The 13,534-nt window shown below is 44.9% G+C and overlaps 1 protein-coding gene across 1 annotated transcript in view; it reads right to left on the reverse strand.

The window, feature by feature from the left end:
- Nucleotides 1-471: 471 nt before the first annotated feature.
- Nucleotides 472-13,534, reverse strand: part of NOL10 (nucleolar protein 10) — a 226,040-nt gene continuing 212,977 nt past the window's right edge. Inside the window, exon 21 of the mRNA XM_029595891.1 lies at nt 472-673. Within this exon, the coding sequence (XP_029451751.1) occupies nt 551-673 (123 nt within the window). The 3' untranslated portion in view covers nt 472-550. The remainder of the gene's footprint in view (nt 674-13,534) is intronic.

Here is a 13,534-nt window from a genome sequence, read left to right on the forward strand (position 1 = left end):
GATAACTGGCTCATATGAACCTGGTGTTCCCTGAGGAACTTTGAAACATTTTTATTAGGATTTATCAGTATTGATCAGATAATTTTCAAAAGACTTGATAAAAAGCTACCCATTGGGTCATGTGTTTCCCACATATTCTCTCAACACAATTTTGGAAGCTAATGTGTAAATGGGCCCTGATGAATGAAGCCCAGGGTTGGTGCAAGATTATTCGGTACCCTATGTGAATCTTTGGTTATGCACCCCCGACCCCCAACTTATCTACTGGTGGCAGCTCCAGGACAGCACTTCTTTCTTTGGCAGTATTGGCTCTCCCCTTCTGGGCCTTGTGCTGGTGGGATTTTGCACTGGCCCTGATGAAGCCAGTATGGATCCAAACTGTCAGGAGAAAACTAAGTTATAAAACATAATTAGGCCCATGGTATTTTTTCTGTTTTTAACTGTCTTATTTATATAGAAAGTGGACTAACATTCTGTTAGAAAATCTTTTTTTTAATTAAATTTCTTCTTTACAGTTTTTACAGGAAGACAAGTGAAATAAGAGCAGGTTTTATTGTCCATAAAACGGTCGTCCCTTAGGTTTACTTTTGAGATGTCCTGCTGAACGTCTAAGTTTTTTCCGCTCTTCTTGATGCTGTCTGTTGGCTTCCTGTTGTTTCTTTTGCTGTTCAGACTTAAAGGAAAAGAACACAATAATGAATCACAATGTCAAGTACACTGGCTTTAGAAGATATGCATGGCACCCCAACTGATACACTAGTGAACTGGTAATCTGTTGATTCAAGCAATTCTAGACAAAATACAACAGCAATAAGAACAGGTGACACCTCTGTGTACTAAAAAGATAGGGCTGGTTTACAAAAAATGTGTTCCTAGTGGCAAGTTATGCTGGAAACTCATTTTTGCATGTAATATCTGTTTTTACATGTATTGACAAGAACAAAAAAATCCACTGTAGTTAATTTATCAATACAGTACAAGCTTAAAGCCTCTCAATTCTTCGTAATCCAGCATAAATCCATTTGAAGAAAATGTTGCTGATACAGAAAGGCGGCACAGATAAATCTGTTCCATTTACTCTGACACAAAACACACCAAGTACAAAGTTTAAAATTCTAGAAAATCTTCAAACCTGCTGAACCTATATTATGTACACAAACTATCTACAAGTGCTGCCCAGAAGCCCAGTACAAAACTCTGCTAGAATAGTCCTCTCAAATAAAAGATCCAGTTGTTCCGTTTTGAGAACATTGCTTGCTTTCTGTGGTTAGTTTCTTGCTGCTTGCCTTGATCATGGCTGATAAAATCATTCCTCCTACTTGACGACCTTGACTAAGAAATAATATGCTCAGCAAAATCTAAGACATTGCAACACAAAGCATGTTTACATGTTCAACCACTTCGTGGAAAACCTACAAGCAGAGTAAAAACCAGAAAGATATGAACTTTATAAAGAGCATTATACAGTACACTCCTCAGCAGAGAAACAAGGTTAAGTGTTAAAACTTATTTAGAAAATTAAGAACAATTTTAAACTGTGAATTCATTTGCTACAATGTTAAGAAATACACCTCTTTTTAATCTATTTTAGAATGATACAGAAAAGGTTGAGGAAACATGGAAGATCATTCTTAGTGGGATATATATATATATATATCTCAGAATTCAAGAAAGCGTAACATACACACAGAGGATATTGAGCGGTGTGGAAGTGAAGTAAAACTGGAGGACAGTCTACAACGGGGGGGCTCAAACCAGCTCTTGGTGGCTACCTCCTCTGTATGCAAATAATATTCATGCATATTTGTTAGGGATATTCTGAAAATCCGACTGGCTGGGGGGCCCCTGAGGACCAGTCTGGAAACCCTGATCTGCAATATTGCTGCAGGAAAGGATGAGACAGGCCTTGTGGTCGTTATCGCTATCACTATTACTTATTTATCCTAACTTTGTAACTCGCCTTGGAGATCCATGAATAAGACAAGAAATAAAAAGATATATTAAAGTGCATTTAAATAATAATTACAAAACTAATAATATGGAAAGCTGACAAACCCCAACAAAAGTAACAGAACAAAGGTTGGGCCAAACCCCTCCTCAAGAATTATTCAATCTACCCTTTAATTAATGAATGATCAAATGAGTTCAAACATTTCTAACACGCTTCTAGGCATAAGTAGTGCTGTACAGATACATGAAGACAAGCCCTGATCCTTGGAACAGTCTAGCTGAAACACCCAAACAAGACAATTTTCTAGTAATCACTTAACTATTAAAATAAAATATGTTTAACATGAGAGGGTCAAGATCAGGAAGAATTAGAGATTTTGGATTTAAAAGCAATCTCAAAGAGATGGGTCTGTAAGTATTACTTGTATACAGCCAGAATAGTAGCAAGAGGCAGCAATTGGGGTCACCTCTTTGAGGCACATAGTGCCACATGATAGAAAGCACAAAGCCTGGAATTAGCAATGGAGGATAAGGTCACTGATAAAAGCAAATTCCCTGACAAGTGGAGAGCATGATGAGAGGTAGCATGCAGCTGCAGAGTGAATGCAATTTTACGCAGGGCCAGCAGAAGCACTAGGCAAGCTAAGCCTGGGTCTAGGGTGCCAACCATTTAGGTGTGCGTGGCAGCGGAAAAGAGGAGTGGGGATTCGAGCCAGGCTGAACTCCTGCCAGAGTATGTTCTGTGTTCCCTCACTTCGGAGCATTCACCACCAGGCTGGAACTTGTCCTATCTTGCCTTGATAAACAGCAGCATTCTTTGTTTGGCGGTCTGGGCGGGGGCGGGGGGGGGGAACGTGGCAGGCTGGACAAAGCCTCTCCCTCCTCTTGACTCCAGCGGTGGGGCCCCTCCACTCCCCGCCGGACGTGCTCTCCCTCCCTTGGTCAGGGGAAAGCGCTCGCCGGTGCGCAGGGCAGGGTGGGCGCATGGGATGAAGGTTTTCATTGCTTTCGAGGGGCTCTTTGAAGCTTTCCATGTCCTCCCCCATCCGACGGTGCAGGCCTTCAAGCAGCTCATCAAGGTGGGTCAACGCTCCCTCTTCCAATTCTTCTTTGCTGCCACTCATGAGCCATGTGGGGCCGTAGGCGGTGGCAGCAAAGAGGAGTGGGGATTTGAATCTCCACTCCTCTTTGCCGCTGCTGCTCGTGAGAGGTAGGAGTTGGGGCTGGGAAGGAGGAGAGTGCATTGGCAGGACCGGGCTTGGCGCAGTGCAAGGCAGAAGGTGCCTAGGTCACCTAATCCCCTTCCACTGGCCCTGTTTCTATGTGAGAAAAATTAGTCTGAACTGAATGTGGAAGCAGACAGGGAGCCAATGCAAAGCTGTGAGAAGAGGGTAACATGGGGGTAAGCTGGGGGAAGATAAGTCATGCAGCTGAATTTTGAATACACTATTATAGAGAAAGACAGCTCAGCTGCAGACCTGTGTGGAGTAGCCCAAGCAGGAGGTGATATGAGAGTCGTATGAGCTTTGCGAGTGTGTCCAGAAAGGAACTGGATTTTCAGAATGCGTTACACAAAGTCCCTCATGAGAGGACTCTAAAAAAGTTAAAATGTCATGGGATAGAAGGCAATTATTTTAGTGGATTGCAAACTGGTTAAAAGACAGGAAACAGAGAGGAGGATTAAATGGTCAGTTTTCTCAGTTAGAGAGAGGTAAACAGTGGAGTGCCTCATGGATCTGTACTTGGACTGGTGCTTTTTAATATATTTATAAATGATGTGGAAAGGGGAATGATGAATAAGGTGATCAAATTTGCAGATGACACAAAATTATTCAGAGTAGTTAAATCACAAGTAGATAGTGATAATTTGCAGTAGGACCTTGTGAGACTGGAAGATTGAGCATCCAAATGGCAGATGAAATTTAACGTGGATAAGTGCAAGCTGATGCATAGAGGGAAAAATAAACCATGCTGTAGTTACACAATGTTAAGGTTTCAGGTTAGAAGTTACCCAAGAAAAAGATCTAGGCATTACAGTGGGCAACAATTGACATCATCAGTTCAGTGTGCTGCTGTGGTCAAAAAAGCAAACAATGTTAGGAATTATTAGGAAGGGAATGGTGAAAAAAATGGAAACTGTCATAATGCCTCTGTATTGCTCCATGGTGAGTATAGACTCACCATGGAGTATACTGAAGACCTGGCTCTTTACTGAAGCCTTCACTTAAATTCCCATGCTACCAATAAAGCACCAAACTACCTATACTGCACCTTACATATTAATGTTTTTACTTGCATAATATGCCTTGTTCAATGTATAACTTATTCATTAATTTGTTGCAGAGGATGTGGTTAAGGCAGTTAGCTTAGATGGGTTTAAAAAAGGTTTGGACAAGTTCCTGAAGGAGAAGTCCACAAATCGCTATTAGTCAAGCTGACTTAGGGAACAGCCACTGCTTATTATTGGCATTTGTAGCATGGGATCTACTTAATGTTTAGGTACTGGCCAGGTATTTGTATGTATCCTGGATTGACCACTGCTGGAAATAAGACACTGGTCTTGATGGACACTTGATCTGACCCAGTATGGCAACTTATGTTCTTATGAAAGGGAGGATCTTTATAGTCCTTTATGCGGGATTTTGATAAGATGGCTGCTTTTTAGGAAACAGATTTTGCTCTGAAGAGGTAGACATAATTAGCATGCATCTCTGAGACCTGGTGGAAGAAGGATAACCAATGGGATAGTGCTATACCAAATAATATCTCAGTGACAGAAAGGATCAACTTGGTGGAGGGGAGGCGCTTATGTTTCGGATGGCAGAGTCCAACACGATAAAGATCCTGCAGGAGACTAAATGCACAGTAGAATGTTTGTGTGTGGAAATTCCATGTGTGATATGGAAGAGTATAGCAGTGGAGGTATCTACCATCCACCTGGACAAAATAAACATACAATGAAATGCCAATAGGGATTAGGGAAGCTAATGTAGCCAGATGGACTCAAGACCAGTGGGATGTACAAAAATCTACTCCTGATCGGGACAGGAGGCTGCCCGTGGTCCAGTTAATACTGCCCTTGCAAAAGCTGAATCCTTTTGGACTATATATGTCCAGGCTATAGAACCTGGAGGTGGTGTGCAAGGACCAATTCGCCGCTCGGCAGATATTGAGAGGAGACAGCAATTTAACTTCTACACATGAGACCGCCTGAGCCCTAGTGAAATGAGCTCTAATCTGAGAAGGTAACGGCTTTCTAGCCTCCACGTAGGCTCCCCTGACCACTTCCTTAATCCAGCGAGCTATGGTAGCCCGTGAAGCTGGTTCGCCCTGCTTCTTCTACCATGAACAACAAACAAGTGGTCTGTCTTCCGGACCGGTTCTGAAACTTCCAGATACCGCACTAGAAGTCTCTTGACATTCAAATGACGGAGGAGACAATATTCCTCAGTATCCTTGAGTTCAACTAGGGACAGCAACGAAATGGACTGATTCAAATGAAATTCCGAGACTACCTTGGGCAAGAAGGATGGAACAGTCTGTAGCTGTAATTCCCCTTGGAGTCATCTGGAGGAATGGCTCCCTGCACGACAAAACCTGAAGTTCAGAGATGCGATGTGCCGAGCATACAGCCACCAGGAACACCATTTTCAAAGTCAATAAACACAAGGAAAGAATGTGCAGCTTCCAAAAGGAAGGATTTGCAAAGAATTTCAGTACCAAATTGAGATTCCACAATGGAACCCAACCTAAGGGAGGTCGAGGATGCTTCACTCCCTTCAGAAAAAAGGGCATGTCAGGATGAGCCGACAGGGAGATCCCATTCACCTCACCCGTGAAACAGGAGAAAGCAGCTACCTGCATCTTCAAGGAATTAAGGGCCAAACCTTTATTCAAGCCATCCTGCAAAAATTGCAGAATAAGAGGGATTTTGATCGCTCGGGAAGGATACCGCACGCCTTGCACCAGGTCTCAAATACACTCCAGACCCACACATATGCTAGGAACGTGGAGAACTTCGGAGCGCTTAATAAGATCACAATTACCGCAGCAGAATACTCTCGCTTCATCAGGCGAGCCCTCTTAGGACCAGACCCTAAGACAGAATCAAGTTGGATCCTCGTGAAGGACAGGTCCCTGCTGCAACAGGTCCCTGTGTGGTGAGAAGTGCAGGGGGTTCTCCACCAGGAGTCTCTGCATGTCCACATACCATGGATACCTGGGCCAATCTGGAGCTACTAGTAGGATTAGACACCTGTGGTGTTCATTATATGAATGACCCTGCCCAGCAGAGGCCATGGAGGGAAGACGTATAGCAACTCTTCTTCCGGCTAGGTCTGAATGACCACAGATCTCTTCTGCGACTGAAGAACCAAGGAAACTTTACATTGTGAGATGCGGTCAGCAGGTCAATTGACCGGAGGCCTCAGTGATCTACTGTCAGTTGAAATACTTTGGTTGACAATACTCACTTTCCTGGATCCAGACTCTCCCTGCTTAGAAAGTCTGCCCTGATGATGTTTTTCCTGCGATATGGGAGGCTGAGATCATCTGCTCACTCCATAAGGAGGTCTATCTCCTTTGACACTTGTTGACTTTTGCGTCCTCCCTAGCAGTTGATGTAGGCTACTGTCATTGCATTGTCCGGCATCACGCGGACCCCTTGACCCAGGAGTCTGTGGCTGAACATTCCAATCTGACTGCCCAGGCTTCTAGGCGATTGATGTTCCAGAAGGCCTCTTCTTCCGTCCAAAGTCCCTGGGCTGTCAGCTCCTGACAGTGAGCTCCGCAGCCCCAGAGACTTGCATCTGTCGTAAGAACCAGCCAGTTCGGGGAGGTCAGAAACACACCCTTGCTCAGATGAGCTTCCTGCAGCCAACACTGGAGACAAGAGCAGACTCCCATCGGTAAGTGGAGGTGAACCTAATAGTCTTGAGATTGTGGATTCCAACGTGATGGTAATGAGTGTTGAAGTGGGTGCATGTGTGCCCTCGCCCATGGCACTAGTTCCAGGGTTACCGCCATCAAACCAAGAACTTGGAGATAGTATGCCCAACGGTGTGGAGCTATGTTCACCATCTGACACACCTGTTAACATCAACTTCTGTACCCATGTGGTCGGAAGAAAGACTTGGCCTGCCTGGGGTCATACTGGACTCCCAGATATTCCAAGGACTGGGAGAGTTTGAGGCTGCTCTTGGCCAGGATTACTACCCAATCGAGCTCCTGTAACAAAGAGATCACTCTGTTGGTCACCAGGAGGCTCTCTTCCATGGACCTGGCCTGGATCAGCCAATCGTCCAAGTATGGATGTACCAGGATCCCATCTTTTCTCAGTGCTGCCATCACGACCACCATAATTTTTGAAAATGTTCTGGGGGTGGTAGCTAGGCCATAGGGCAGCGCCCTAAACTGTTAAGGGTGACCCAGTACCGCAAAGCTTGGGAAATGTTAGTGTTTTTGACAGATTGGAATATGTAGGTACCTACATAGGTCCAGGGAGGTTAAGAACTCTCCCGATTGTACAGCCATTATCACAGAGCCTAGGGTTTCCATGTGGAAATTATTCACTTGTAGACGTCAGCTGACTCTCTTGAGGTCCAGGATGGGGCAAAAGGAACCTTCCTTCTTGAGTACGAAGAAATAAATAGAATAATGCCCCATGTTTTCCTGGGGCGCAGGTACTGGGATTACAACCCTTATCCTGAGGGACCTTAAAAGAGTAGTCTCCACAGCTGCTTCTTGTGCTGGGAGTAGCAAGGAGACATCATGAATAGATCCTGAGGAATGCTATGAAATTCCAATGCATATCCTTCTCGTTTGATCTCCAGTACCCATTTGTCTGAAGTGATCTTGACCCGCCTCTGGTAGAAGACAGACAGTCGACCTCCTATCTCATCATCAGAGGGTGGGTCGGAAAATTTTCATTAGGGGGTTCAGGACGAACCTGAACCAGAGCCTGCCCCTCTCTTGGGCTGTTGACTACGAAAGGACTGAGACCTCCCAAAGGGCCGAGACCTCTGAAATGTTGAGTTTCTGTAGGGGTGAAAGCACTGGGAGCCCCTGTATCGACCCCCTCATAGGCGAGGAGCACTGTAACTGCTTTCTCTTATCTTCTGGGAACTGGGGAGCTGGAGATTTGCCCCATTTACTGGCCAGCTTTTACAATTCGTCTCCAAAAAGAAGTGATCCTTTAAAGGGCACCTTTGCATGATTTGCCTTGGAGGTTGTATCTGCTGACCAATTTCTCAGCCATAGCTGTCTTCTGGCTGCCACCACCGAGGCCATTCCTCTGGCTGAAGTACAGACCAGATCAGAGCCCTTGTCAGCTAAAACGGTGGTGGGTTCCATAAACACTCTGGAATTCACCAAGTAATCAAACTCCTGAGGGAGGAACAGGCATGGACAAGCTACCAGGGCACAACAAGAAGCAATCTGTAAGATCATTGCTATTGCAACAAAGGCCTGTTTAAGGATGGACTCCATCTTTCTATCATGTGCATCCTCCTTTAAGACCACTCCTCCCTCCACTGGGATAGTTGTTCGCTTAGAGATGGCACAGACCAGCGCATCCACTTTAGGGAAATGCAAACACTCCCTCACTGCTGGATCCAGTGGTTATAGAGTTTCTAGCGCTCATCCCCCTTTAAAACTTGCTTCTGGGGCATCCCATTCCAGGTCAATCAACTCCTGTATGGTTTCCAGTATTGGAAAATAGCAAGAGGCTTTCTGTAGGGGAATCAGAATGGGGTTCTTCTTTGGTTCAGTCAGAGTCTGCCCCAGGACCTCACAGCACCTTCAGGGTCTGGGGAAACCAGGGCCAGCAATTCGTCTCTATGGAAAAACCATAACATGGTTAGATATGGTTCTAAACCGGGGGAATTTCCCCCTCTTCCAAGGAATATGTATCCTCCTCTTCATCCGTGTTGTCTGGGTCCCTGCCAGGAATACCCCTAGTGAGGTAAGGCATGCTTCAATGTCTGCCGATAGTCCTGGAAGAGGGAGGGCTTACCGGCTGAGGTTTTATCGAGACAAGGGCAAGTGAGGTAAGTAGACTGTGCCTGTATGAAGGCTTGAAGGCCCTGGAAAAATTCCACCCAAGAGAAGGTAGCCAGGTCCATGCCTAGCCCAGGAGGTACTGGGGTAGGTGCTGCTGAATTTCCCTCTTCCATGGATTATCCAATCCCAGGGTTACTCAGATCTGGGGTACTTCCAATTAAGGCTGAGGCTAACCCATCCTCTGAAAGGGAAGAGCCGGGCTTAGCAAAGTCTGGGAGGGGGGGGGGGGGGGCCCAACTCTCCCTGGGCTTCCTCACAGTGCTGACATAAGTTGGAATCCAGGTCAGACTGTGAAGCCCTAATAAGACAAGCAGTGCAGAGAGAAAAATGCTTAAGTTTCTTGGCTGCCAGAGCCATTGGTTGCGGTAACTGTGTGTTCTGTCAGCTCGCGCTTAAAATTTTTATGTGCACAAATTTCAGGCACCTAGGCAGGACATGGTGAGGCGCATGACAGGCTGTGCACCTAGCTTTATCTGTATTCTGCTCATAGTAGGTTGTGTATGTACACACGCAACGATATGTGCAGAACCGACACACTGCACGTACTGATGTTCTATAGAGGGCAATACGGCACGCACAAAGATTCGTGCAAGATAGTGCAGCTGCGGCCTACCATGTGGTGTGCTGACCAAGCCTAAAGTGGGGCGTAGCCCACGGGGAGGGGGGGGGGGGCATGCAACCCACTCGGCAGTCCACTTCTCCTTACCCCAATGGGATTGGGAACGTCATCGCTACAGCGCGCCAAGCTAGGAGACCGGAGGAAGCCTTACTAAAACACCTCAAAATGTCTCTGAATCGGGAAGCAAATGTTCTTTTTTTTTTTTTTAAACTTACCTGGGCTCAGCGCTTACCGTCCGAGTACAGAGACTATCTCCAGCTGCAAGGGGAGAGGGCTTTGGCCATCACCGCCATGCTCGGTTTCCTGCACCCGCTGCCTTTCAGCTGCTTTAAGTAGCAAAGTCCAAGCTGGAAACCAGCTACAGGACCAAGGCACACATCTGAGGGATTTTGGAAATCACCTCAGGAATTCTCAACTGGGGGGCGGACTTTAGGTATCACTGCAGGAGAGCGGGGCTCAATTTTTCCTCCAATTTAAATGTAGAATTTCTTCTTCCAAAAAGTACGGCAATCCCCATAGGGAGAGGTACGTCCACCATCTTCTGGAGACCGAGAAATACTGAAGGGCTGAGGTCACTGCAGGGGTTTATCTAGGGTGACATCAGCTTTGAAATCTGATTCCATCTCTATCTGCTGTCAGGGAACATAACCCATTGGTCCTGAGTCCATCTGGTTACATGCTAGGAAATGGTTGATTTTGCCTTTTAAACTTAAGGAAAAATGGCTTGCCACAACAAGGAATTTGTTCTCTGTGGGTCAGCATTTAATAGAATTGGCATCAGCAAAAACATTTTGTCATGTGAAATTATTTAATAGATCCTTTTCAACATCTGTACCACTCTTATGAAATAGTCTTCCAGTAGATATAAAAGCAGAAAATGATTTAAAACTATTTCGGAAAAAGTTGAAAATATGGATGATGCTCACTATTTTTGGATGAGCGAGGGAACATTAGTGTGGGGTCACGGATATAAAAGATAAGAACTTGTAAAGTGCTTCCTGGTGATAGTAATGAGCTGTATTAGATATTTTATCTTTGAATTTGATGAATGTGTTTTGTTTTAAACAATTGTTTTATATTTATCTTCTTGTACTTAGTTTTGGGCGTGTAACAGTAAGGTGATTAATACATATTTGTAATAAATAAATAAATAAATAAATAAATAAATACAAATGAGATTTATAAAACCATGAGTGGAATAGAATGGGTTAATGTAAATCAGTTATTCTTTCAAAAAATACGAAGACTAATAGACACTCCAGAAAGTTTGTAAGCATCACATTCAAAACAAATCGTAGAAAGTTCTTTTTCACTCAATGCACAATTAAGTTCTGGAATTCACTGCCAGAGGATGTGGATTTAAAAATGGTTTGGACAAGTTCTGGGAGGAGAAATCCATAAACTTCTCCTCCCATAAACTTCAAGATGACTTAGGGAATAGCTACAAACCACTGCGTGCTAGCAGCATGGGATCTATTTACTGTTTGGGATGTTGCCAGGAACTTGTGATCTGGACTGGCTACTATTAAGACACATGATACTGTGTTTGATAGCTCCTCAGTCTAACCCAGTATAGCAATTCTTATTTCTCTTGTTCCCATGGTTTAAGGAGACAAAAACTTCACCACCAACTCCAAAAGTTGGGCTCCAACTGGTTGAGTGACCCTTGGCACTGGAGTACAGAGGAGTAATATACTCTTCTGGCGCTCTCATAGACTCATCTTCAAAAGGTGCTGTAGCAACCAGTGGTGCTAAACATAAGCTCAAAAGCATAGAAATTTTAACTGCAGAAGCACCAAGCTCTGATATACTACCGTGCTGGGTGTGCTAATGTGCCCTATTGCCTGGCACTGGGTTTTTAACTGTCTGCACCAGCAGGGATATCATCTGTACCAGGGCAGATGGATGCATGTTCCCCTGCACCAAGATTCAGACTCCACTGAAAGTGCTGAGGTACTCAACGCTGCCGAAACAGGCTGCACCCTGGTAAATGCCAGCAAACTCCATGCTGATGAAACGGAAAAAAACAAGCTGCTCAGGGTCTTGGGGATCTTTCATGCCAAGGAGGACAAGGACACTTTCGCCAAAGGATCTTATCTCAGAGTTGAGAAAGGTTCTGTCCCGGAAAAGCCCCATGCTGATGGCACTGGCTTCTTTGGTGCCAAGGCTCCTGAGGGGGTTCCTCGTGCTGCTTAGGCACTCTCTCTCTCTATGCCTCATCTTTACGCCTTCTGTTTCAGTGTTTCGCTCAATCCTGTGACACAGATCTGGGAGCTGACACCAGAGGGGAGTGAGCGTTCTGACCTACAGGCGAGAGAAGCAGTGCCCTGATGTGACTGACACTTTCTATGGTGCCAAGAGTCCAAAGATGCCTCGTTCCAGGAAGTGCAGTGGCTCCTGCTGCCTGTCCTTATGTTGAGGCTTCAGGAACCTGATGAGTTCCTTTCACAAAGCCTCCAATTTCCAGGTGCAGTATTGCTGTGCCCACAGAGACACCTGACCACAACTAGCACAATTAAAGCATCATGGACTGGGTCCAGGCAGCAATAGCAGACAGAGTGCTTCTCTGTGATGGCCATAATACCCCCACTCACAGGCTTGCCGCAAGGTTCTTTGCTTTGGGTTTCTCCATTTCTTATGTTTTGTTTTCTTCTATTGAGGGACTGCTGAGACATTGTTGCATCTTATGATCCCTTTTTTTTGCCAAACTCAAGCAAAAAGCTAAGGCCCAAAGAACACAAGGCCAAAAATACAGAGACTAGGAATACATCCATGCAGTAGCTCAAATGAAAAAAAGCTAAGGGGCTCCTGAGGCAGCATGCCTGAAACTTCCCTGTGCGCCCATAAAAACACTGAGTTCTGAGAGCTAGGTCCATGTCGTCACCCGTGTTACAGCTGACTGATGCCTGTCAGAGAATTCACTCTTGTGACCCAGTCAGCATCCACTTCTTGCCCTCTGCCAGGTCCTGCATCTCCTTTCCCTTAGCACCCTGTCCCACAGCGCCCAGTATCCCCCTTCTCTCTATTCGTGTCCAGCATTTCTCCCTCTTCTTCCCTGCTCATCCTCCTCCCCTTCACTCCCTGTTCAGCACAGAAGCATTACCCCAATCTCTTAGCTTTTTTTTTTTTTTTTTTTTTTTAAAAGAGTGCCCAGTAGCCTCTCTCTCCATCCTACCCTCACCTGGCTCAATACCCTCTTTCTCCACTTGCCCAGCAACCACCCAACTTCCTTGCTGTCTCTACCCCCTCCCCCCCCCCCCAAATCTAGCCATCCTGCTCTCTTGTGGTTTTGGGTTTTGAAGTGGGTAGGCAGCACCCTGGAGGTTTTACTGCCTCCCAAAATTCTGCCACCCTAGGCGACCACCTAGTTCATCTAATAAAAGAACCAGCCCTAGATAAGTGATAAGAGGAACTGGGGCAGAGGGGAGGGGAAAGACAGCTGTTTACTTTTATTTTCTGCATACAGTGACCATCTTTATTTTTTATTATTTCAGTTTGACTTTCTATTTTCATCTAGGGAGAAACGTGCAGACTTGAGGAAATACTAAAAATAACTGTTTGGGGATTTTTATTTTTTTTATTTAGATCTACTCTGCTCTGGATTATATTATACTTTAAACACTGTTCCTGACTCTTGCCTGGTTTAACCTCAGGTTTCAAAAGGACATTTTTTTTCTCCATTTTGAAAAGGTCTGCTTTAGGATTCTATTTTATTTAAGGCATTTAAAATAATTAGGGACACCAGAGTTTCACTTGCTAGTGGACTCTGCCCTTTTATTTAGGAATCCTGATATCAGGCATCAATTAAAAATTTTTTTTTTTTTGCTTCATTCTATTTGGCTTTATTTTTTGGATTGTATTGCTTATTGCTGTGTTTTGTGAATCATCATGTCTACCTGACGACAT

The sequence above is a fragment of the Rhinatrema bivittatum genome, chromosome 3, assembly GCF_901001135.1.
Source record: "Rhinatrema bivittatum chromosome 3, aRhiBiv1.1, whole genome shotgun sequence".
Classification (NCBI taxonomy): domain Eukaryota; kingdom Metazoa; phylum Chordata; class Amphibia; order Gymnophiona; family Rhinatrematidae; genus Rhinatrema; species Rhinatrema bivittatum.